Genomic DNA, 27,384 nt, shown 5'->3' on the forward strand with positions numbered 1-27,384 from the left:
TTTACAAAATGTCAAAATTGTCAATCTGTGAAAATGTAGCTTTAAAGTGTGTAGCTTGCTCTAATTTCTCTGTTGCGTTGGATGGCCGTTCACACAACATAGTGTCAACCGCAAACATATTTATAAACAAATGTACTACTTTCTTATTTTGAATTATTCTCCGAAACGGGACAGACATATCTTATAATGGCTTGAACATTTACTTTTAATATGGTTCAAGATAATACATTCATTTGTTTCTGTTAACGTAAAAAAATATATGGAAATGAACGATTATATACGAACGGTTGTGGTAATGACCTTTCATAATCATGGTTAGTGCCGTGTGATTTTTGCGGCTTTTATGTAAGCCGCAGTGCATGAGGAATAGTTGTTGACCTCCGCGAAAGCTCAGTGATTGAGCGTTCGCTTCGGGTGTGAATGGTCGCGGGTTAAAATCTGGGCCCCGTTAAGTGTCTGCAGTGAGTGTGAAGAAGAGCGATACGTCTCCCAGATAATCAGATATTGCGTAAATGTTGTTCGATTCAGAGTGGAATGATTAAATGCTAACTATATTAGTGTTTGGCACGAAATGCCTTTATACTAGCCTGTGCAAGCTTCTGAAAAACCGCTCAACAAAACATTGTCAAGACTATGACTTAATTTGGCGGTTGTTTTCGTCAGTAGCTTCCTAAGTGTATCAATGTGAATCTCACTAGTGATCCATTCACCAGAGACCCTTTAAGCTGCACTCTCACAGATTTTCAGACTGTATTAACACTTGTTTTGTCTCAGAATCGGCTGATTTAGTCACCAACGCCTTAAAATCAGTCATGTTATATAAATCACAATATAACACATATCAATTGTTTGGTAAAATGCCGAAAATTGCATTTTTTATAAAGCGTTAGTAATGCTGTTAGCCATAAAACATTAATTTTCGAACGTAAATATGATAAACTGGTATCTGATCTTTTGTCAACAGTTTGATATCACTGGTTTTCAGACATTTAAGCAAACATTGGCTCATCAAAGGCAAAACATATAAAATGTGTCAAATCGATAACTCTGTGAGGGTGCAGCTTTAAGAAAAACGGTTTTACAATAAAAGAAACGTGTAATTAAAAAAAGTTTAACTCTAATACAGGCTTGAGCAATATGCAGAGATCCGATTTCGTGGGGGAGCTTCTATTGTTGACATAATGATATCGCAAGGTCAGCACATAAAGAATCTTATACAGGTGGCTGACACTTCCCACGGAGGCTGGTAAACAGGCAACGAATATGATAAGCCTGTTTTGGGCTCTAATAGTGAAAAGCAACTTACAAAAAACAAATGTGAATAAATAATTGTTATATAGTTAAAATAATGTTAAACGTGATTTTTCTTGATTATTGCAAAGACAATAACTCTTGACATAATCGAACTTAGCCGATATTTATGGCCATACGTTAACATTGTGTCCAAATTCTAGTAAGATTGGTTTAGAAAATGTGGATGCTACAGGGGTAAGGAACTAAAAGTGGAGGCCAACTACGGACGGCGGACTAAAGGCGATCCGTAACGCTCGCCTTTTATCATTTCTCGGACAGGTGAGCTGAAGATATGTTAGATATTACGATTTCTGCACTAGACAAAGACAATTTTCAAAATTCAATTCATTTGCATTAGCAGTGATATCTCGGTCAGAAATCACAGAGAACTGTAACCAGATAACGTGCGCTGAACTTCAAATCACCAAACCTCTCAGGATTGGTTCAATGTGCCATTGGGAATATGAGTATTATGTTTTAAAAACAACAACACACTTATCTTGCCTAAATTACATTCTTTTCCATTATCTATCTTGCCTTTTTATCTCAGAATAACAAATCCTGGGGTTTTCAACCCAAATGCCACAACGCACCGTATTAGAATTATAGTTTAATAGATCTTGTTACGTAATCAAAAGTATGGATTTTTAAAGGAACATAGTCAAAATAAGATATATAAATTTTATAAAAAAAATATTACAATAATAATATTTTGAAAGCTTTAAACGTCGATGTTTCTTGTAAACTGTTTCACGTTAACTTCAAATTACTGCACTTCATGGCGTGGTCGTCTGTCAACACTTATGCAGCACTGTTTGATGAATTGTATATAAAGAAATACAACAAATCTAGTAGCCTTCTCGTTACCGGATTCTGCACGTACCCTTGGGATTGAAGTTTCGACCCGCCTTACACATTCTCAAGTTATAAACCAATCAGATCAAACACACAATCACGTCACTGATTTTATTAAAGATATTTCATTAACATTTGTAATAAACCGATTGAGACCTGGCCATACAAAATGTGACCACATGTTTCTCTCCCTCATAAAAATTCTAAAACCTTTGTCATATAACAGTCTAAATGAGTATAACTCGTCAGCAGCAGGAAGTGGATGGCTGCCCCACAACTTTCCTCCAGGCCTATCGGAAATGTAGTGTGTTTCCATGGAGATCTGTTTGACGTCATCAAGAGCCCCGGAAGAGACCATCTGTGGAATTGTGTACCACTCATCCCCTTCTACGTCAATTTTTAATATGTCGATAGGCCTCTGAAAACACAAATACCAAACATATTAAAGTGACTCGCTCTTTTTGGAGCAAAAATATTTTTTCCCGGTAGTGCATCTGAAAAAAACTTAGTTGATGATTATTTTACTATACGATAGCGAAATTGCAGGAAAAAATACAGTTTAAGCATAAAGAGTATTTTGGTTTTAGTGGGGTTCGAACCCACGCCGGTAAAGTCACGAAAACCTGTTAAGGATACATTGATAACATCAAGTTATTATGTCAATCAACCTATTACGCAACACCACAGCCGTAATTAATTTTGTGAAAATTGTGGCTTCAAAGACGATATTTGAGCAATATCAACATTTGCTGAAGGGCTCCAGCTTTTTGTATTTTTGTTTGAACACTCCTTATAATTTGCCACACTTGATTTCGTAATTAAAAAAGTGCATTTTACAATTCATGAGCTTTAAAGGGGCTGCGAGGTGTTCGAAAATGGGGATTCAAACATGAAGGTTTTACAATGACAAATTGAACACTGAAATATTTCTCCTTTAAAACAATCGGGCTACCGTCTTGGAACGGTCAGTGAAATAACTTGGGGTTAAAGTAATGACCCTGTCCCCAATATCTCGAAACTTTTTATGCTAAACAGGCTAAGTAGCTTAGCAAATATACATTGTATCTAAATTTCATCTTGATAAAAATGAAAGATGTTCTATTATTATTATTATTATTATCATAAACATATTTCGTATTCAACGGCTTAGAATGCATACAGAGGTAAATATAACGCTAATTACGGAAAACAAATAATGAGCTTTAAGCTTAATCGTATTTATCAGGGACTTAATTACATTAAACTTATTTATTTTACAACGCTAGTGAAAAAAGTTATTACAACATTATATAAATCACTCTCGATGGCACGATTTTACGCGATAGTGTGGACTTGCGTTGTTGGGGAAACCGGAGTACCAGGAGAAAACCCACTTGTCCGGCTAGGTGACCACAAACCACACTCACTTTTATTCTTGTGATACCGTTTGAAGTGTATTCTTGGGAGTTTAAAAGGAAGATGTAACACTTATACCTAAAGCAATATTGGAAAGCCTTAAAATATTTAAAACAAATCATGTTCAGTCATGTTTATTGTTTTCTTATACTCAGATGAATGCATGGCTTAGAAAAACGGGAACAGGAAAATCGTTCCAACACTAATTTGTTCCATTCGAATCCATTCGTTCAATTCGTATCGCTTTTGGAGAAGTTGTCCCTGTATTCCATATGAAATGATTTAAAAAGCATGATAGTGAAAACAAAGTCAGTATGTCTTATTATAGGACTGTTTATTTTAAATGCAGTGTTATGTATTTTTTTAAACTGCAGAATGGTTCAAATACCGTATCCTTATCGTTGGTATTGTTGTTATATATCATAATAAATGGACGACTTCCCTCCAAATATTGTACACGATTTGATAGTGGTACGACCTCTTGGTTGTACGAGTTATCTTGTTTATAAGAAAAAACTATGCCACTCGGACTGAAACTTACATCTGTATGATTCAGCTCCTTTCTGATGACGTCCAGTGTTTTGATATCCCATCCTTTGTTGTTGACAAAGTTTTCTCCACCTAGTCCCCAGTTGAAGAACCAAATTTGGTCGGTTACCCGAAAACTGCTTTTCTTCATACTGAAATAAAACGGATAAATACTGTATACCAAGATTTATAAAATGTGGTTTAATGTTGTATATCTTGGTCCATGAAGGTTGCAATCGGAACACATCGGCCATTATTCAACAAATCAATCGGACCACCATAGTCATTATCCAACTGATCAACATTGACACCTCGTCACTATCCAACAGATCAAATAGAACACGTCGGTCATTATCCAACAGATCTATCGGAACACCTCGACCATTATACAACATATCAGTCGGAACAACTCGGCCATTATCGCACAGATCAATCGGAACACCTCGGCCACTATCCAACAGATCAATTAGAACACCTCGGTCATTATCAAACAGATCAATCGGAACACCTCGGTCATCATCCAACAGATCAACCGGAAAACCTCGGCCACTATCTTACAGATCAATTATAACACCTCGGTCATTGTCCAACAGATCAATCGGAACAACTCGGTCAGTATCCATCTGATCAACCGGAAGACCTCGGCCACTATCCAACAGATCAATTAGAACACCTCGGTCATTATCCAACAGATCAATCGGACCACCTCGGTCCTTATCCGACTGATCAACCGGAACACCTTGATCACTATCTAACATATCAATAAGAACACCTCGGTCATTATCAAACAGATCAATAAGAACACCTCGGTCATTATCAAACATATCAATCAGAACACCTCAGTCGTTATCCAATACACCAATCGGAACACCTCGGCCATTTTCCAACAATAATGACCTCGGGTCTTTGGAAATAGTTCATCATATCGGCGCCCATATTGAAAACGTGCTGTGTTGTGTGAAATGTGTTTTAACCGTCAAGGGACAATATTTAAGGGAGGAGAAGCAGTGACATTGTTCCGGTCTTGAAAGAGCATTTCCAAGTTTCTCCAAAATGCAATTAAAACACGAATCAAAACCGTTCATTTTAGTACACTGTTAACGTAATGATCTAGTTGTATTTAGTTTTATGATAATTGAGTTTATCACCTGCAGGCACATCACAGTAGCGTATATATTGAAGCTTATATTTATTTACGAGGTTTATCCCGAATGCTGGAGAGATGTTTCGATTGGGCAAAACTGTATCGATCAATATCGGCTGCTGAATTATTATCAATTTCTGCCTTGTTTTTCTCTTTTGTTGTTGTTGTTTCTTTTATTTATTTATTTATTTATTTATTTATTTATTTATTTATTTATTTATTTATTTATTTATTTATTTATTTATTTATTCATTCATTCATTCATTCATTCATTCATTCATTCATCCATCCATCCATCCATCCATCCATCCATCCATCCATCCATCCATCCATCCATTTATTTATTTATTTATTTATTCATTCATTCATTCATTCATTCATTCATTCATTCATTCATTCATTCATTCATTCATTCATTCATTCATTCATTCATTTATTTATTTATTTCCGTTTTCTGTACATAAATTCTTTAAAATTAAGCCAAACTTATATAGGTTCAAATACAGTAGCAAACTGTTTTGTTTTGTCTTCCTGGTACATCGCAGCGTATATACCGAAAGCAGTGAATCAAATCGCTAACATTGGCCGCAAACAACTTTTCTCAAAGCAGGGCTGATTTCACGAAGCTAAAAATATGCTTCTTCCACTTTCATATTCCGCTTCAAAGTAGAATTAAAGTGCATATTTGATAACATTGTAAGAGGTTGAAGCCTGTGAGTATAAGACCCCAGTGCAAATACCACCCTTATCACATTCTTGTCCACGGTGGGTTTTATACACGTCATAGCAGATAGGCAATCATAAAGGCTTAAGTATTAAAAAATCAACATTCGCGGGTGTTTAAAAGGTCCACCATCCACTCATGAGGTTGTATTCTAAGCCAGTTAGATGACATCAATCAAACTCTTAATCATTAAGATTTTAATTCATCTCATCTATCAATTACCTAGAATACATTAAGCCTTCTGTCTTAGTGGCAAGACGTTCAATTTACGGGGATGATACTTTTACACTGTACAGCACCATAGACTCTTCTGTGCGCTAGCGAAATTGGGTATTATGGATATCCCAATGTTCGGGAAAACTCAAGATCGGGTAACATCATGCCGGCATAAATGATCTGAGGTGGAAAGATAACATCAAACAGGAATTAGTGATAGCCAATGGAACGGTGATCTTTATGTTGGTTGTATTGGTATCCATTTTAATACCATTTCACTATGATATACGTATGGACATCCCTCGAAAGATAATATCTAGATCAGAAACGCTACGAAAAGTCTGCAAAACAAAAATCAGCGTTACAGGCCTAATTAGCTTATTTAATTTAGTCAAATTAATTGGTTCACCATTAAATTGATTTTTGTAAATAACTAAAATGTTGTTTTTAAATAATGAAAAATGTTCACAAAGCTTATCAGATAGCTAAAATTAGACATTTCACGCTTCTAATATCGTAATTTATTTATAACGAAAGTTAATTACAACTTTTGAACACGATTCTTTCATTTGATAGATCCTCGTTTTATTAATTCCTATTCTAGTTTGATTATTATTTGTTTTCATTTAAGCTCCTACAGAAAGAATAAACTAAAAAAATAAAAATTATAGACATAAGAAAACGGTTTGAGGGGGGATGAAGACAGACAAGCTACCAGCCAAACTAAAATTTGTGAAGACATCATTTTTTAGTATTTCACAATCACTTTAGTTTAAACTTTATTTATTTGACAAATAGCATACAAACATACATACGTTATATGTATAGAAATGAAATACATGACGATATGTTCGAGGATTAGAAAACAAGAAATAACTTATATTAATTCTGCTCCTCTACTTAGATAAAGTGCATAAGAAACAGATGAGACATGGCATATGCTACGTTGACAATGATTATAATTGATATATTTTGTCTTTTTAATATTATCTAAAAATGATAAAAAATGAAAATTGTTGGTCGCACACCGATTATGGGACAGGCGTGATCACCCCGATACGCCAGGGAGGGTTGGTCTTCGTGTATTGTTTGTTGCTGCTCATTGCTAACCGAACCACCTAGAGGCAGTTATGTATGATTGCACAAGTGAAAATATTACTTTGTTTTGTTCAAATGAAAGAGTTTCGTTTCCATAGAGGAGGTTTTGATAAATAGGTGCACATGGCATAGTGCTCAAGAAGCGGCGTCGAATGTTTACAAGCAGTGGACAATAAAGTAAGGAGTGTTCGGCAGTTTCAACGATTCCGCAATGAAACAAAGGGGAATCGACTATTGATCTTCGATGGAGGTCATAGTTAAGTTCTGTCTATAATGCCATACCGCCTCCAGAGAATGGAAGATGTTTTTAAATAACAAGAGATTTTCAGCATGTGTAGTTCTGACTCCTCCTAAAAAATAGTTTGGGCTTACCTTGGAGTTGTAAAATACTCATTGTAAAATATCCAAACATAATATATTTTATCAATTTTGTTTTGATCTTCAAAATCGTTCAATGCATGAAATCTGCACTATATCAAATGCAAGACTACATAGAGGTGCGTATGCGTCAAATGATTGTTACTATTCAACAGCTCAATTAAAACCTCTCGGTCACTTTCCAACAGATAAACCGGAACAACTCGGCCGCTATCCAACAGATCAACCGGAAAACCTCGGCCACTATCCAACAGCTCAATTAGAACACCTCGGTCATTGTCCAACAGATCAATTCGAACAATTCGGCCATTATCCAACATATCAATCGGAACAATTCGGCCATTCCAACAGATCAATCGGAACAACTCGGCCACTATCCAACAGATCAATCGGAACAACTCGGCCATTATCCAACAGATCAATCGGAACAACTCGGCCTTTATCCAACAGATCAATCGGAACAACTCGGGCATTATCCAACAGCTCAATGAGAACACCTCGGTCATTATACAACATATCAACCGGAACACCTCGGCCACTATCCAACAGTTAAATTAAAACACCTCGGTCATTATACAACAGATCAATCGGAACACCGCGGCCACTATCCAACAGATAAATTCGAACACCTCCGTCATTATACAACAGATCAATCGGAACAACTAGGCCATTATCCAACAAAGATGACCTCGGTAACAATACTAGTCTTTGAAAATTAACATTTCCAAGTTTTTCCAAAACGCAATTAAGACACTAACTGTACGTAACCAAACAATTATATTTTTGCTTTTTTTAATGTGATAATTGGGGAATATTGAAAACATGTTGTATTGTGCGATATTTGATATCAACCGTCAACGGACAATACTAAAGGGAGGAGAAGTTGTGGCATTGTACCAGTATAAAAAGAACATTTCCAAGTTTCTCCAAACGCAAGTAAAACACGAATCAAAACCATTGTATTACACTGTTAACATATCATACGGTTGTATTAAGCGTACTGATAATTGAGTTGATCATCTGCAGCCACATTACAATAACGTGTATATTGAAGCCAACTATTTACGAGGTTTATTCCGAATGCATGATATTTCGATTGGAGTTGTTATGATTAGACAAAACTGTATCGATCAATATCGGCTGACCGCGGATTGCTGAATTATTATCAATATCGGCTGACCGCGGACTGCTGAATTATTATCAATATCGGCTGACCGCGGACTGCTGAATTATTATCAATATCGGCTGACCGCGGACTGCTGAATTATTATCAATGTCGGCTGACCGCGGACTGCTGAATTATTATCAATATCGGCTGACCGCGGACTGCTGTATCAATATCGGTTGACCGCGGACTGCTGAATTATTATCAATATCGGTCTTGGTTCTTGATTTATTTTATTTTTTCTGAACATAAATTCTTCAAGCCAAACTTATATAGGTCCAAATACGCTTGCAAACTGTTTTGTTTTGTATTCCTGTTACATCGCAGCATATATAGCGAAAGCGCTAAATTTACTCAATACAAGGTTGATTACATGCAGCTTAAAATGATTCTTCAGTTCTATATGATAATCCGATTGAAACCAGAATTGAAGTGCATATCTAATAAAATTGTAAAAAAATGAAGCCTGTCAGTATAACAGCCCAGTGCAAATACCACTAATACATTTGCAATCAAATAGCAGATAGGCATTCATAAAGAACTAGGCTTAAGTATTAAAAACAAAAACATTCGCGGGTGTTTAAAAGGTCCATCCCTCTGCCACTCATAAAGTTGTATTCTAAGCCAGTTAGATGACATGAAATAAATCATTAGGATTAAGAAGGGCTCGTTCGCTAACTATTATCTAGAATGCATGAAGCCTTCTGTCTTCGTGGCAAGACGTTCAATTTAAGGGGATAATATTTTTACACTGTACAGCACCATAGACTCTTCTGTGCTCGAGTATAATTGATTTCCCAATATTCGGGGGAACACAAGTTGAGGTAACAGGTATCCGTGATGCCGTTATAAATGATCTGAGGTGGAAAGATAACATCAAAGACGAATAAGTGATAGTCAATGGAACGGTGATCTTTATGTTTGCTGTATTGTTATCCTTTTTAACACCATTTTAGTATGATAAACGTATGAACATCCCTCTAAAGATTATAAGTATCTTCCATGGCCGAGAGTGTAAGATAGGTTCATCCCGACCCGAGCGTAGGGTGCTTTGTGGAAACGAGGTTTACCGAGTTTCCGCAAAACATCCTGCGCGAGGGTTGGGATGAACCTATCTTATACGAGCGGCTATGGTAGATGCTTTTTCTCCCACCTCAGTTAAACGAAATTAAGTAGGAATGTATTTTTTGGTTAAACTCTTTTGGTTGTAGCAAAAATAAATGCGTATGGATATGAGATTATTCATGGTTGTCAGGGATATGCGCGCAATGATTCAGGTTATGTTAATAGTCAAATCGGTCTTTAAATAGTTCTGAAGAGAGTGAAGCATTATTTCTTGAAAGGTGCGTGAAACCTTTTTTATGGTGACATTTGAAGCGAGAAATAATAAGTTAGCATTCCAAATATTGCCACAAGACAAGGTTTCAACGATTCTACAGACGACAGTCGTCAACAAGGGAGGTAAATACAATGTGATGACCATTAAAAAGGAATTCCATATGGGTACTTGTTTTATCTTTGCCCGTGGGCAAGATAAGAATTTCTAGCATGGTTAAATTATTGGATCTACTTATCTGAGTGGGAGAAAATAATTATCTAGACCAGAAAAGCTACGAAAATTTTGCAAAAAAATCCTCGTTACAGCTAGGCCTAATCAGCTTATTTCATTTAGTCAAATTAAGTGGTTCAACATAAAATGCTTTTCGTGAATGACTTAAATGTAACATTTATAAATTTACTACTAAAACTACAAGGAAAACGATAAAAAACATGAAATATTTCAACATATATATGTGATTTTATTACAAAATCACACGCACTATAGTTTTGCTGCCGACACGCTTTAGTTACGCGCCTGCCACGCCATTATTATGCGCCTGTCACGCCATGGTTATGTGCTGAACAGGTTCTTGTTATGTGCCTGACATGTCTTAGTTGTGAGTCTGACATGTATTGGTTAGTACTGACATGTTTTAGTTGTGTGACTGACATGTCTTGGATGTAAGCCTCATATGTCTGAGTTATGTGCCTGACATGTCTTAGTAATGTGCTTCCATGTCTTAGTAGTTTGTTTGACATGTCTTGGTTATAGGCCTTACAAATCGTGGTAATATGCTGTACATGTCCTTCTTATGTGCCAGACATGTCTTAGTAATGCGCCTGACACATCACCTGACAAAATCACACGCACTATAGTTTTGCTGCCGACACGCTTTAGTTACGCGCCTGCCACGCCATTATTATGCGCCTGTCACGCCATGGTTATGTGCTGAACAGGTTCTTGTCACGTCTAAGTTGTGTGCCTGACATGAGTTGGTTGTGTACCTGACATGTTTTAGTTATGTGACTGACATGTCTTAGTTGTGTGCCTGACATATTTTAGATTTGTGACTGACATGTCTTGGATGTGAGCCTGATTTGTCTTACTTATGTGCCTGACATATCTTAGTTTTGTGACTGACATGTCTTTGTTGTGTGTCTGACATGTCTTACTTGTGTGACTGAAATGTCTGAGATGTGTGCCTGACATGTCTTAGTTGTGTGACTGACATGTCTGGGTTGTGTGCCTTACATGTCTGAGTTATGTGGCTGACATGTCTTAGTTGTGTACCTGGCATGTCTTAGTTATGTGTCTGACATGTCTTAGTTATGTGTCTGACATGTCTTAGTTATGTACCTAAAATGTCTTAGTTATGTGTCTGACATGTCTTAGTTATGTACCTAAAATGTCTTAGTTATGTGTCTGACATGTCTTAGTTATGCACCTGAAATGTTTTAGTTATGTACCTGAAATGTCTTAGTTGTGTGCCTGACATGTCTTGGTTATGTGCCTGACATGTCTTAGTTATGTGTCTGACATGTCTTAGTTATGTAACTAAAATGTTTGAGTTATGTGCCTAAAATGTTTTAGTTATGTGCCTAAAATGTTTTAGTTATGTGCCTAAAATGTTGTAGTTGTGTGCCTGACATGTCTTAGTTGTGTGCCTGACATGTCTTAGTTATGTGTCTGACATGTCTTAGTTGTGTGCCTGACATGTCTTAGTTGTGTGCCTGACATGTCTTAGTTATGTGTTTGACATGTCTTAGTTGTGTACTTGACATGTCTTAGTTATGTACCTGAAGTGTTTTAGTTGTGTGCCTGACATGTCTTAGTTATGTGTCTGAAATGTCTTAGTTATTTGCCTGACATGTCTTAGTTGTGTGCCTGACATGTCTTAGTTTTGTTACTGACATGTCTTAGTTGCTTACCTGACATGTCTTAGTTATGTGTCTGACATGTTTTTGCTATGTGCCTGAAATGTTTCAGTTATGTACTTGACATGTCTTAGTTATGTACCTGAAGTGTTTTAGTTGTGTGCCTGACATGTCTTAGTTATGTGTCTGAAATGTCTTAGTTATTTGCCTGACATGTCTTAGTTGTGTGCCTGACATGTCTTAGTTTTGTTACTGACATGTCTTAGTTGCTTACCTGACATGTCTTAGTTATGTGTCTGACATGTTTTTGCTATGCGCCTGAAATGTTTCAGTTATGTACCTGACATGTCTTAGTTGTGTGTCTGACATGTTTTTGCTATGTGCCTGAAATGTCTTAGTTATGTACCTGACATGTCTTAGTTATGTGTCTGACATGTCTTAGTTATGTACCTGACATGTCTTAGTTATGTGTCTGAAATGTTTTAGTTATGTTCCTGACATGTCTTAGTTATATGTCTGAAATGCCTTAGTTGTGGGTCTGAAATGTCTTAGTTGTGTGCCTGAAATGTCTTAGTTGTGTTCCTGAGATGTCTTAGATGTGTGCCTGAAAAGTCTTAGTTGTGTACCTGACATGGCTTAGTTGTGTGCCTGAAATGTCTTAGTTGTGTGCCTGAAATGTCTTAGTTGTGTACCTGACATGGCTTAGTTGTGTGCCTGAAATGTCTTAGTTGTGTGCCTGAAATGTCTTAGTTGTGTGCCTTACATGTTATGTGCCTGACATGTCTTGGTGATGTGCCTGACATGTCTTAGTTAAGTGCCTGACTTGTCTTGGTGATGTGCCTGACATGTCTTTGTGATGTGCCTGACATGGCTTTGTGATGTGCCTGACATGTCGTGGTGGTGTACCTGACATGTCTTTGTGATGTGCCTGACATGTCTTTGTGATGTGCCTGACATGTCTTTGTTGTGTGCCTGACATGTCGTGGTGGTGTACCTGACATGTCTTTGTGGTGTGCCTGACATGTCTTAGTATTGTGCCAGTCAGCCACTTTGTGTTGGATTATGCTGCTTTCTTACTAAATTTTAGTTGAAATTAAGGCAAAGGTTTGATACTTTGTTTTGTCAAATGAGTGGTTATACAATGTTATCTTTTTAACATTATAACAATGCATCTCCTAAAAGCAGCAAATATACACGAACAAGCCTAGTAACCAAAATATATCGTGTTCTCTTTTAATCGAACAAAGATAACTGACCAAAGTGAAACAACCTAAAAGAGGCGCCCAAACACGGTTTGAAAAGGGAGAAAAAACACGTGACTTCAAAGGCGTTCTCACATGGGTCACCACGGGTCACAACCGTTGAAACAAACAAGAAAATGACTGTAATTTCTAATTTACTGTTTTAACAGAAAATATATGAAAATATTTCTGTGCCTATAAATTATGATGTTATTTTCTGCTTTTTTACGTGTGGAATATTTTAGAGATGCTGGTATTTCAAGGAAGCAATCTTTGGCCAAAATTCCAGCATCCCAACAGCAAAATACAGCGGTTAAGGAAAGGGAAACGGTTTAATGACTACGCTATTCTGTCAATTTAGTCGATGGAGAAAATATCATTTTTGTCCAATGGGAAGGTAGTACCCTTCAACTTTACCAAAATATTTACTTCAGTAAATCAGCAGTCAAATTTTACTGATTTTAATCAGGTGAATCGGTAGATATAAACAGTGGCTGAACCACTAATGCACCAGTCAATTGTAACCACGTCCCCAGGTCCAGGGAATAGCGGAGACTTTGACTCTCGGTCCAGTCAACCCGCGGGGACAAACTGCTGGCATAATCCCTGCCAAAAGCCCCGCACCCAAGGGGCATCCTAGTTCAGGCCCATTCCACTCGATTTTCGGCGCGAAAACAAAACCACCGCAGTCTCTCGGTAAAAGGTAAAAACACGGCCCATTTCCTGCGCTATCCCCGGTATACCCTCGGGTCTAGGGGGGTAAGGCGTGGTTACAATTGACTGGTGCATTAGTGGGTAATTTACACAAAAATATGTAGACCGCTTAAAAGTGAAAAAAATAGTATGTATTTACATAAAATAAATGGTTATGCACTAACAACTTTTAACTATTACAAAGTGTCATTGCAACTCTTTTTAAGACCACCATATGCTTGAATATGCAGGTTAAGGGAAATAATAGTGAGGTTTGGGATAGTGGCACTTTAATCCATTAACGATAACGAATGCCTAATGTCAAACATGCCGATGCTCTACCACCGCAAGCTGTCAGATAAGAGCATATAATACAAGGGCACTTAAATTTATCATCAGATACAAAAAAATGTTAAACTTAACGAACTGAATTAAGTTTAAACTTTACAATTGAAAAGGCATACGAACTAATGCAATAATATACGCATATACCTCACCTCGTACATGAATGACGCTATCTGATTGGCCTAGATCGGTAACGTGCACGACGTGTCTGCATGCTTTATACCACCCCTGTAATTTTCACCGCAGAAGACTAACCAAAAAAGTGACCGAATAATTCGATTACTTTTGTAACTTAAACAAAAAATGCCTACCAAGCTAAATCCTCGTTTCGCACTTTCTTTTGAAGTTTGTGCAACACATACATAGGGAAGCTAACTTATGTTTAACTCATTTGACTGTACAGATCAAAACAAAACAAAATTATGATTTGTGTACAGATTAAAATGTATTAGCTGTATTTTGGTGCCTTTTTCGGGGGAAATTATAGCCATGTAGCTATTGATAAAAACAAATCATTTATAAAATTTATAAGGTCATTTATTTTTCCATCGTAAGTCAAATTAGTTAAAATAAGTATTAATTGGAAATACGAAAATGATAAATTTGCATCTACCTACAGTCGAAACCCGTTGGCTCGATTCCGCTTGACTAGATTTTCTCTTTGGCTCAAACTTTATGTAAAGGACCGAATTTTTTGTTATCAATGTAAGCATTCCCGCTTGGCTCGATATTTGCGAGGCTCGAGGTATATTGGCCAGTCAATGGGATATCGAGCCAACGGGCTTCGACAGTATATTGTAACCCTTTAAAACCTTCGAAGACACCTTTATGGTATCAAGTTTCCGAGTCTATCAAATATGTATCTTATGTCACAAGTCATGACAAAAAGTTTTGATAAAATACATGTTTTAAACAATATTAAGAAGGAGACTAGTCTGAGACAATGGCAATTCACATCAGAATAGAATTACTCATCAGTACATTACATGCCATAATTAATTGCACTTATTATTCAATCTACTTAGCATTATTTAAACTTGTGACATAAGATATTGGAGGAGCCATTTATAATAGGATGTACGTCAACAAAATTCAAGCATAATTAACGTTATCAATTTACGTAACTTTTTATACAGTATAGTATTACCTAAAGCTTGCAAAACGATCCGATCCGATTTTCATTTTCACATGTCATGGGCTGTCATTATAAGTCTTTATTTGTGGTGAACCCTACTTTACGATTAGTATCATTTGAACATTTATTGCTTTCTAAATGCACATATGTAATCTAATTGAGCGAAAGTAAATTATGGATAAAACTACGGCAGTTTGTATATTTTGTCCTTATTTCAACTGAAATCGTAACTTTAATGTCGGTGTTTTAAACTTTCAAGCTCAACTCAGCTTTCAATGTCAACAAGGTCAACTCAGCGGTTATGGTCAACTTAGTGGCAATGGTCAACTTAGCGGTTTTGGTCAACTCAGCGGTTATGGTCAATTCAGCGGTTATGGTCAACATAGAAGTTATCTTCAACTGAGTGGTTATGGTCAACTCAGCGGTTATGTTCAACACAGCGTCCCAGGGCAACAAGGTTATCACAGCGGTCATGGTCAACTCAGTGGGTACGGTCAACTCAGCGGTTATGGTCAACTCAGTGGTTATGGTCAACTCAACGGTTATGGTCAACTCAGCGGTTATGGTCAACTCAGCGTTCAAGGGCAACAAGGTTACCTCAGAGGTTATGGTCAAACCAGTGGTTATGGTCAACTCAGCGGATATGGTCAACTCAACAGTTATGGTCAACTCAGTGGTTATGGTCAACTCAACGGGTATGGTCAACTCAGCTTTCAAAGTCACAGTAACAAGGTAAACTCAGTGGTTATGGTCAACTCAGCGGATATGGTCAACTCAACGGTTATGGTCAACTCAGTGGTTATGGTCAACTCAACGGGTATGGTCAACTCAGCGTTCAAAGTCACAGTAACAAGGTAAACTCAGTGGTTATGGTCAACTCAGAGGCTATGGTCAACACAGCGGTTCTGGTCAACACAGCGGTTACTGTCAACGCAGTGGTTACGGTCAACTCAGCGGTTATGGTCAACTCAGTGGTTATGGTCAATTCAGAGGTTATGGTCAACACAGGGGTTCTGGTCAACACAGCGGTTACGGTCAACGCAGTGGTTACGGTCAACTCAGCGGTTATGGTCAACTCAGCGGTTATGGTCAACTCAGCGTTCACGGGCAACAAGGTTATCTCAGCGGTTATTATCAACTCAGCGTTCAAAGTTAGCAAGGTCAAATCAGTGCTTATGGTCAACTCAGTGGTTATGGTCAACTCAACGGGTATGGTCAACACAGCGGTTATGGTGAACTCAGCGTTCAAAGTGAACAAGGTCAACTCAGTTGTTATGGTCAATTCAGCGCTTATGGTCAACTCAGTGGTTGTGGTCAATTCAGCATTTATGGTCAACTCAGCGGTTATGGTCAAATCAGTGGTTATGGTCAACACAGCGATTATGGTGAACTCAGCGGTTATGGTCAACTCAACGGTTATGGTCAACTCAGCGGTTATTGTCAACTCAGAATCATTGGCAATATTTTTAACGGTAAACTATTTACAGCACAGAGGTCTTGATAACAACATTCAAACCTCAAAAAACCTCAAATTACAGTCAATCTCGAAGTCGTAAGTAATTCGTCGATATATCGAACATTCGATAAAACCGAAAAACTTTACCCAAATATTCGAAAAAAAGTTCGACATAACCGGAACATCGAGATGACAGACTTCGATTTAGCGAAAAAACATGATTTATGAAGCTTATTCCGTTTGATCATGAAGTAAGTTGTTTACCTTTAGTAAAAAATAAAATTGAAAGTGTTATACATACCTAATTTCCATAGTTTTACTGTGTATATCAATAATTATGTTGTATATAAATTGTGATATATGTTTTAACTCACATATTGATTTTGTATATTTCAATATTTATATTCTTTTCACAAATTTCCTTGTAAGATATGTTTAAGTTTCATATTTGTTGTCTTTTATTCTATCTTTTATATTTATTAACCCTATGTATATGTAATAAATACGTAAAATCAATGGGAAATAATTGAATCGTGCATGTTTTATGCTTCAATTGAAATCAATACGGTCTACTAAAAGCCCGATTAAAATATAATCTACGGTTGGTGCCAGACATGTTTTTGTTGTTATTATTACAACTTTATTAAAGTATACAAAACATACATGACATTTTTCAACATTAATATGTCATTCACCACATATATGTAGTGTTGCCCTACATTATCAGCAAATCATGAGCGCTAGATTTTTAAAATGTTTTGTTTCTTATTTTTGAAGAATCGTGACTTATTTGTGAAGACGACTCTTTGGCGATAAAAATGCCGCGTCAGATGTAAACAAGGCTATTTTCCAACCTGTACACATATATGCATCTAGTGCAAAAACAAAACGCTTTAAGCGCTAACACATACCGATTACGAACATTCCCACAATCTCTGAGTACTTGTTTAATCGTATTTTATTGTAAATAATAAACACACGTGGTATACATATATTCGACAAACAATATTATTGTATTGTACTCTGAGTACTGTGATTGCCTACACCCCCACACCTTCCTTTTCTTCCTCTATTTCTCTCCTATCATTACTATCAGTCACCCCACAACCACCGTGTATTTCTCAATCCACTTTTGTAAGAAATTATATATCTATAATTATAGCATCCTATCATAAAATGGCGTAATACACATAGTGTACCATTTATTTTTGTATATTTCTATCTCATCGTACCAGCAGTATTGTATAAAACATTTCCTGACATATTTTTTAAATATTTGTACTCACCATATCTCTAACAATAAAAACAAAAAGACTTGGTAAAACAATTATGGCTAATTATCAAGTCTGTGATTTACTCACTGTTTATGCATTTCATCTCTCCTTATCTTGTATGTATGTTATGCATTTCTGTAGCTTAAACGCTTATTTACTTTGTTCAATATTTGCTGCAATAAATACTGGTTAAACCAAGACGACTCTTCAGGATTTAGTAAATTGTTTTTACTGCGCATGCGCATATAGCCACGCCTACTGTTTGCATACGCAAAGGCGCAATTTCAGTGTCAACTATGATTTGGTGGAACTTGCAATGTCATGATTGACAGGTCTTTTTGACAGGCGCATGGCTTAATTTTAAAGCTAATGCAATTTGGGAGGGGCTAACACTAAGTCGGTTAGAATTTATTAAGTTATTTCTTCGTGAATAAGAAACCACGGTCGCTGCGCTCCGCTTCCTTAGGTTTCTTATTCACGAAAAAAATACCTAATAAACTCTAACCTATACATAAATATATCGAATATTACAAAGTCTGCCACGATATACCTTATTGGCTGCCTTATAATGATAAACCAATTGAATAAAACTGGTTATTAATTCTTTGGTTAGGTCTAGCCTACACTTTATGTACTGATTGGCCAATATTCATCCAATAATAACTATCAACCAATCAAATCATTTCACTGTCCAAACTGGCCAAAAGATAACCTGTGGGAAAAAAGCCATGTTTATTGTGCATTTTACAATAGCATTCATGCAGATTTTTCTCTTGCCTGTTAGGTTTTGAAATTGGAATGTGACGCTTTAAGCTGCAATCTCACAGATTTACAGTTTTGACAACTGCTATTTTTTTGCCTGGGAATGAGCAATGTTTTGCGTAAATATCTGCAAACCACTAATATAAGACTGCTGACAAAAGATCAGATCGCAGATTTTCATTTTTATGTTCGAAAACTAATGTGTTATGGCTTAAACCGTTACTAAATGCAGCTTTAACATTTGGAAAGCCTCTGCTTACCTCGGATCAAAGCAGAATACATCACACCCAAACATTCTGTTGACGTCTTTATCAAAGTCGAACTGGTTATTGATTCTGCAATGAAATGTTCAATGAAGATAAAAGCAGAAACAGGATAAAAACATTTATTTACCGGAACATCATCGACCCATGAGGCCGAATATCGATGTAAATTTGGCTGCAAAACAACCATGTTTATCAATCGAAACAACAAACAATACACAGTAAAAACTCGCATTGTCGAACTCTGTTATTTCAATGTTCTGGCAATGACGAACAATGTTCAAATGTGTTCGGTTTTATAATAGTTATACTTTTTTTAAATGCGGTTTTATCGAAGGTTCGTTATTTCGAAATATTTCCCGTGGTCCCAACGACTTCGACATAGCAAGTTTTGATTGTATTCAAATTATATATACGATATTTATGTCGATTTGTTCAACTTAGGTCTAACAAGTTATGTCGATATACTATTTGACACGTCGAAATAGCGTGTTCAAGTAGTTTTATCGTCAACAGTAAAGTCGGCGAATCAAGAAAATAAGTAAATGAATCGACATACAGACAACATTTCGTGATATGCCGACATTATTACATGTTCATATCAGGTGTAAATACGTTATACGCTTCCGTACGATTAGAACAGTCCATTTGTGGAAAAGTTTTCATTGCTGTGTAGGAAAAAACATGTTTGTGATTTCTACTCTAGTACTGGCTCGGATTCCGATCGAACGCGACCTTCGTTTGACCTGAGACGTACTGTGGTCACCAGGTTTTGGCGTCAATAATTTCCCATATACGTTACAATTTATGGGAAACTTGGTAAGCAAATATCTACGCATGCGCACACTTACCCAAACGAGTACACTAAACATGGTGGCTTTGGTTTGTATTGTTCATCAATACAGATTTCTTTTCCTCCGTCCTTCAGACTTCCGACCCGAATCACATCTTTACACAACACTTGTAGTCTGTTGATGTACCTAAACATAAATATATAGAGGCTACTTGTACGTTTCTCTGTGAGATCAAACCAAAAATCACCGAGTGAATACCAAAAGCTTTAATTCACAAAATGATTTTCTACGATCTTTCAAGGAAACTATTTTTTATTTATTTAATTATATGTCAAACAAGGAGGTAAAACGACAATTTATTGTATTTTTCTCTCCGAAAAGCACGTACAGTTGCATGCGGACGTTAGTCAGTGTGTGTATACCAAGTGATAAATGACGTCATATATGCTACGTCGGATGGCAATTTTTGCTTTAAATGAAGAGTTAAAATAACGATAACTTTTCGTTTACTACACCATTTAAAATGAAACAAAGCGCAGTCTATGCCGCTTGGAGTCCTGCCTTCGTTTTATTACCGAAGTTTAAGGTGATTAGTTTCCTCAAACACATCGACAAACATGTTTCCAAAATTATGTTTTGACAGTACTCCGTCAGACGGCTGTTTTGTGAAAAGGTTTATCGAAGTGTTTTAATAAACTAAACTCTCAATCAAATTCTTGTAAAAGACCAAAGGCGGGGTTCCGTAAGCGGCGTAAGGCTGTGCTATATTTCATTTAAAATGCTGAAGAAATAGTGAAGTTATCTTTGTTTAAAGTCTTCATTCGAAGCAAAGAGTTGCCTTCCGACGTAGCATTTATATTGTTATTTATCACGTGATATACACAGACTGTTAGTTATTGCGCAAATGACGTACAACTGTGCTAAACGTTCAAAACAGTGAAAAGTCAAATTATCAAATATATTTCCCTAATACTTCTGTATAAAACAAAGGAGAATATACAATAAAACGTTCCATTCTAAAAATAGATCCAGGTATTACGAAGATGCGATGGAGATACATGGTACGTTCCTTTTTGACTAAGGATGTAATCAAAAGTATATTACAACATTGTATCGCTATCGTGTGTTTCTTGGGTATTTAGAAGCATTAGCATTTCAAGTATGCCCTTTAAAAGATTGGTATATGCATACGTCCAGTAGATGCTCATCAAATTCTGGTCTGACATCTGTTTAAGAGTCTCCAGATCGGGGATCATGTAATCCTCGGGCTCCTTGTTGACGGGCTGGCCATTAAGCGCCTGAAACAAAAAATTCTATCAAGTATTTAAGACTAAAAACGTCAGTTCTTGCTTCTTCTACAAATATAACAACATGTTCATGAAAAGTAACGCGCATTGATTTTTTTTATTTTTTTTGGTATGCGCACAAAGCTATTTGAAAGAAAACAGTTTTGAAATTAGAAAAATCCGTTTACACACACAGCCATCAATTAAGTGTGGTCGTATTGGGTATTTTATCAATGCTTCTGAAGTTACACGTGCAAATCTTTTTCCTTTTCGGACATCGGTAAGCCAACTTCATTCATTAATTTTAATGGCAACTGAAATCAGTTCGCTAAATGCTCATTTTCAAAGTTAACCTCTGAGGAAAGGTTGTGCGTGGTTTGGGGCTTGAATCCACGAATGCTGGGACACTAGCAAAACTCATTGGCTTGGTGAAGGTCTCGCCATTTCTGTCGAAACCCCGTACTGTATTGAATCATTATTAGCACAACAACTACATATTAATGCCTTCCACCCCTCACCCTTTGCTAACTCGGATATTAGTGCAAAATGTATAATATTTGTGCAATTGGATTTTTACGGTGGTAGTTTTTGCTGGTTGACAATCAGAAGTCTTATTTCTTTCAGGCAGGATAATGACTGAATATTAAAAATCATCAACAGGTAATGAAGAATTCCAGCCTGCATTAAATACTATGTTAAATCCTTTAGAGCGGATTCGACAGCCATGTCTATCCACATGGCTGCCGGTTCTGATGGAGATTATACACATATAAGTATCTTCCATGGCCGAGGGTGTAAGATTATAAGTATCTTCCATGGCCGAGAGGGTAAGATCCCGACCCGAGCGTAGGGTGTTTTGCGGAAACGAGGATTACCGAGTTTCCGCAAAACACCCTGCGCGAGGGTCGGGATAAACCTATCTAACACGAGCGGCTATGGTGGATGCTTTTTCTCCCACCTCAGTTAAACAGAATTGTGTAAAAATGTATTTTTGCTGGAACTCTTTTGTGCGTAGTGAAAATAAATGCGTATGGATATTTGATAATTCGTGGTTGTCATGGATATGCTCGCAGTGATTCAGGTTATGTTACTAGTCAAATCGGTCTTTAAATAGTTCGGAGGAAAGTGGAGCATTATTTCTTAAAATATGCGTGAAAACTTTTTTATGGTGACATTTGAAGCGATAAATAGTTAATTAGCATTCTAAATATCGCCACAAGACAAGGTTTCTATGATGCTACAGACGACTGTCTTCAACAAGGGAGGTAATTACAATGTGGCGACAATTAAAAAGGAGTTCCATACGGGCATTTTATCTTCGCCTGTGGGCAAGATAAGAATTTCTAGCATGGTTAAATTATTGGATCTACTTATCTGAGGTGGGAGAAAGATTCATTCCGACCCAAGCGTAGAGTGTTTCGCGGTAACGATGTTTACCGAGTTTCCGCTAAATACCCATACGCGAGGGTTGGACTGATCCTATCTTACACGAGCGGCTATGGTAGATGCCTTTTCTCCATAGTTCTGAGGAGAGTGCAGCATTATTTCTTGAACGGAGCGTGAAAAAATAAGGTGCCATTTGAAGCGAGGAATAATTATTTTGGATTTTAAATATTGCCACAAGACAAGGTTTCCATGATGCTACAGACGACGGTCTACAACAAGGGAGGGAATTGTGTGATGGTGGTGGCCATGATGATGATGATGATGATGATGATGATGATGATGATGATGATGATGATGTTACAGTATGTGTATACCACGTGATAAATTGCGTCATAAATGCTACGTCGGAAGGCAATATTTTGATTTGAGAAAGACTTTAAACAAGGATAACTTCACTATTTCTTCACCATCTTAAATGAAACATAGCGCGGTCTACGCCGATTATGGAGTCCTGCATTCGGTCTTTTACCAGAGTTTGATTGAGAGTTTAGTTTCTTAAACACTTCGACAAACCTTTACACTCAAAGTTTCAAAGTTCTAAATAAACACAGAGTTTAAATCTTACATACTGTGCATATAAAACATCAATGAAATTGACTATAAAACATGTTTACGTGTATAAACTACACTTTTAATCAAAGATACATTGAATATCACTCAGCAAGACATTTGTTTAGCTTTAAGGGTATGCTAAAGCAAAAGTGAATACAGAACACTTAAAAACTGACCAATATTAAATTGAAAAAAAAGAGAAGGCGAATTTTACGCATTGAAATACACAAAAATTACAATACATTACATTTTCTAAACATTGTTTCAGTTATTTCAATATTGGAAAATGTCAATAAAGTGAAATAATTACCAATTTTGTAAATAAGGAAGTAACATTTTATGAAGACATTTGAGCTTTAATATTGTGAAAACAATTCCTGAAAAACTATAAACCAAACTAGACCTGGATTTGAGTTTTAATAACCTTTACCATGCAGGGTCCTAGTTGAGTGTAACCCGATCCATGCTAAGTCCGGATATTTTCGGACGGGGATATTTACCATGGGATGTTCACCAAATCCATTTGAAATTCAACTCTTGCAGCAAATTACCACATCAGTACATAAAAATCACATAGCAAAATAATAAATCTAGCATGTTACTTAACTTTATGTACTAATGATAGTAACAGAGAAATCCATAATTATGTATCGGATGTTTTCATCTTCTCCCAACTCCGCAATTTTGTGTACACATTCGTTCACAGGGCATCTATACTTCATGCTTGTTTATTTTTCATTTTAAAGAGTATTCCTTGGTTACAACAACAACTCTCATTCATAGTGAAATATCAAGTTCATTACAAATTGAAATGGACTTATTCAAAATAGTTTTCCGTATTGTTTTATCTAAATGTTTTGCACACAACTCCTGGCATTAGTAAATGTCATTGACAGATGTGTTCAACTCTTTCATTGTTTTTACATTACTATTAACCCAAACATGAATAAACATGTAATCTAGAATAAACACAAGCTTAACATTGACCCAATGACAAGTATTTCCAAACCATTTTGTGATTTAAATCCATAAACACCACCGACCGAGCCTGTGAAACTAGGTCACCGGTGTCAACTTAGAAATTTTACTTTCGATTTCACCACTCACACTTAGTGCACTGTTATTTAATGTTTAACCATAAAATGTTATAAAAATGTTTTTCTCACACATAATTTACAGATATTTGTGTCTACTAATTCGATGGCAGCCGCTGACACTTTTATTTTTTATCTATAAACAACAATATTTTCATGACCTAAATTGGCGGGGAAAAACAACAATCATGTGACAGTTATTGTTTGTGTCGGCTGTTAAATTTGCCAATGTTTATTTGCTATTGTTTTTTTTTAACAACTCCTGTATATTTTAATTAATTATTTCATGCAAAAAATGACTGCTATCGTAAATTCCGCCATTGCCAACGGCGGTGCCATAACAGTTAACTGGCTCACATGCTATCACTATTAATTGGCGAATACGGCTACGGAACAACAAACCAGTCGAGATCTACTGCATTCGTACTCTTATCTGTTCGTTTTTCTTTCGCACCAAAATCAATACGATCGGGAAAATAATTTTGAAAAAAAAAGTGAAATTCATTTTTTATTTTTTTTTGTACTTTTCGGAAAATTAGACCCGCCGGTTTTGTAAACCAATTTATATAAAAGTAGTGGCCTAACAATATACATGAAAGGTATTGATCTTGTTATTGGTTGTATTGTGCCTGCAGGTCCCGTAAAATATAGATCAACATTTTTAAAAGTGTAAGTTTATTATATTTTAAATATATTGGTACCAGAAGTGTTTTAATTTTACGTTTTAAAGTGATTTCAAGTGGTTGATCTTTTCCCGCGTTATTGTGACGTCATTTGAAAAAAGTGTTTCCGGTTATAGTCGGGTCGTTCTATTTACAGAATGGGTAAGAACGGATTACTGAAAGGTTTTCTTAAATGAAATGAAGTATTTTTTTAACAATTCTTGAATGAAATAATGAACTATTGGTGTAAATATAAGGAATGAATTGCGGGGTTGATGTCATTATCGGGGTATGAACGCAATTGGGGTGGTCAATGCGTGTGGAGTCCGAAGGACTCCACGCGTACTTTGACCAACCCAATTGCGTTCATGTCATTATCGGGGTATGAACGCAATTGGGGTGGTCAATGCGTGTGGAGTCCGAAGGACTCCACGCGTACTTTGACCAACCCAATTGCGTTCATATCCCCGATAATGACATCAACCCCGCAATTCATTCCTTAAATAAATTCTGTATCTCTTATCTGCCTTAATCTTACGCTGTATCCAGTAGATAATTGGTCAATGCGTGTGGAGTCCGAAGGACTCCACGCGTACTTTGACCAACCCAATTGCGTTCATATCCCCGATAATGACATCAACCCCGCAATTCATTCCTTAAATAAATTCTGTATCTCTTATCTGCCTTAATCTTACGCTGTATCCAGTAGATAAATAAGTGCTAAACTAGCGTATCTTAACGCTATCTGCACTGAGAGGAGAAATCGATAGAGACCGTCGTTACCCTGATAAGCTCCAAAGTTGGCAATGTTTAATATTCCAAAAATGGATGAAAAAATGTCGAAAACAATGATTCTCATGAAGGATACCGAGTTGAACTTTAAAGAAACGAGCATAAAAGTCGGTGTTTCTACCTTGTAAAAGTATCGTAAACCACAATAAATATTTTAAACATTCACATATCATTTAATATTTTTGCGCATTCTGCTATTAAATACACGGTTAAAATATTGTTATCAGTATTAATAGTTTCTATAAATGCATTATTTAGTAAGTAGTTGAAGGTATATCAGTCAAAATTTATTCTTGTAATACACGCGTCTTGGTTTTGAAGAAGAGTTTTCCTTTAACTTATCTCCAAAAGAAAAACTTCAAACGTTACGTATAAAACAGACAAACCAATGTTAACACTGAGGTATAAAGACCGTGACTAGCCATGTAAACGTTTCTGACATGTGCAGCTGTCTATCTCTTGTGTTGGTCACCTTTTTAAGAGAGATAACTAAGAGCACCTGTCATTACACTGTCATACAGCATACATGTTAATTACATTTGACAAACGATGACTTAAAAATCTTCTTTCGTATCGCAATATCGATATTCTTGTTTCATACATCTCTTTGTACTTTATATCCGTTATTGGTTTGCAAAGGGGAAACTTTTTTAAATGTGTTAAATAGATCCTTAATTACAAATTAATAAACTTAAATCAAAGAAAAAGTTGGCCGGTATTTCTAATAAACATCTTCAGTCATTTCCTAACTGAAATAATTTTCCAATGATAAGCATCTGACTGTTCATATAATATAACCACTTATATCTAAACTATATAACTTTATTTCATTAATTGTAAGTAATATACACGCTTTTATGTCACAACACTCGTTCTTTTCTAATATAACCATGTTTTTTTTAGAAATTCGTCTCAAGATAAAAAAAATGGCTTTCTTTATGTTCTATGATAAACGACTTATTTTTTCAAATATAACACAGCGTAAAAAAGTACATTTGTTATCTGCATAACCCTTGAAAAAATAAAAAAAAATAATAAAGAAATCTAGCCCTTTAATACAGAACATGCGTGATTTCATTATCAGATTTCATCAATTTAGCTTATATTAATCGTTATAAACTACTGCCAAAACTGTTTCCCAATAAAACTTACGTAATTTTCATTCCGAAGAGTATATGGTAGTTCATAGTTTTTAAAATATAATCCAAGTCCAAACAACAATACTACAGAAATGCACAATATAAACACTACCCGTGAACTCATCTGCCTCATAGTTTCTAAACACTGTCACATTATCACGATAGCCTACATTGAAATAGACTGGGTTTACGACGTGTTTGTATGTATTAATCATCACGAAATTTATCGTCATCACATTGAGTCGATTGTTCTGATTTATTCTGACGGTTAACAACGTTTTTACCTGTTGCTACCATGGACGTTTATAACTCAGTATTTTTACAAGATTTTAAGTAATCTGCTTATGGTTTGTATAATGCACTTTTTTATACCGGGAAAACTAATTTTTGGTCCAAAAACATGAACCAGTAACTTTAAGACAACTGTTGCAGTTTTATTTGTTTTATTTAAATATGTAA

General features: G+C 36.2%; 1 protein-coding gene across 1 annotated transcript; it reads right to left on the reverse strand.

Annotated features, from left to right (window-relative positions):
• Positions 1-1,923: 1,923 nt before the first annotated feature.
• Positions 1,924-27,058, reverse strand: LOC128224737 (probable methyltransferase-like protein 24). The gene is made up of 6 exons (XM_052934725.1): positions 26,939-27,058; positions 21,146-21,252; positions 20,012-20,140; positions 19,158-19,232; positions 4,085-4,223; positions 1,924-2,566 (listed from the first exon to the last, which is right to left on the reverse strand). The coding sequence occupies exons 1-6, from the start codon at positions 27,056-27,058 to the stop codon at positions 2,246-2,248; spliced, it is 891 nt and encodes a 296-aa protein (XP_052790685.1). The 3' UTR covers positions 1,924-2,245.
• Positions 27,059-27,384: the final 326 nt, after the last annotated feature.

Source organism: Mya arenaria, chromosome 17 (genome assembly GCF_026914265.1).
Source record: "Mya arenaria isolate MELC-2E11 chromosome 17, ASM2691426v1".
NCBI classification, from domain to species: domain Eukaryota; kingdom Metazoa; phylum Mollusca; class Bivalvia; order Myida; family Myidae; genus Mya; species Mya arenaria.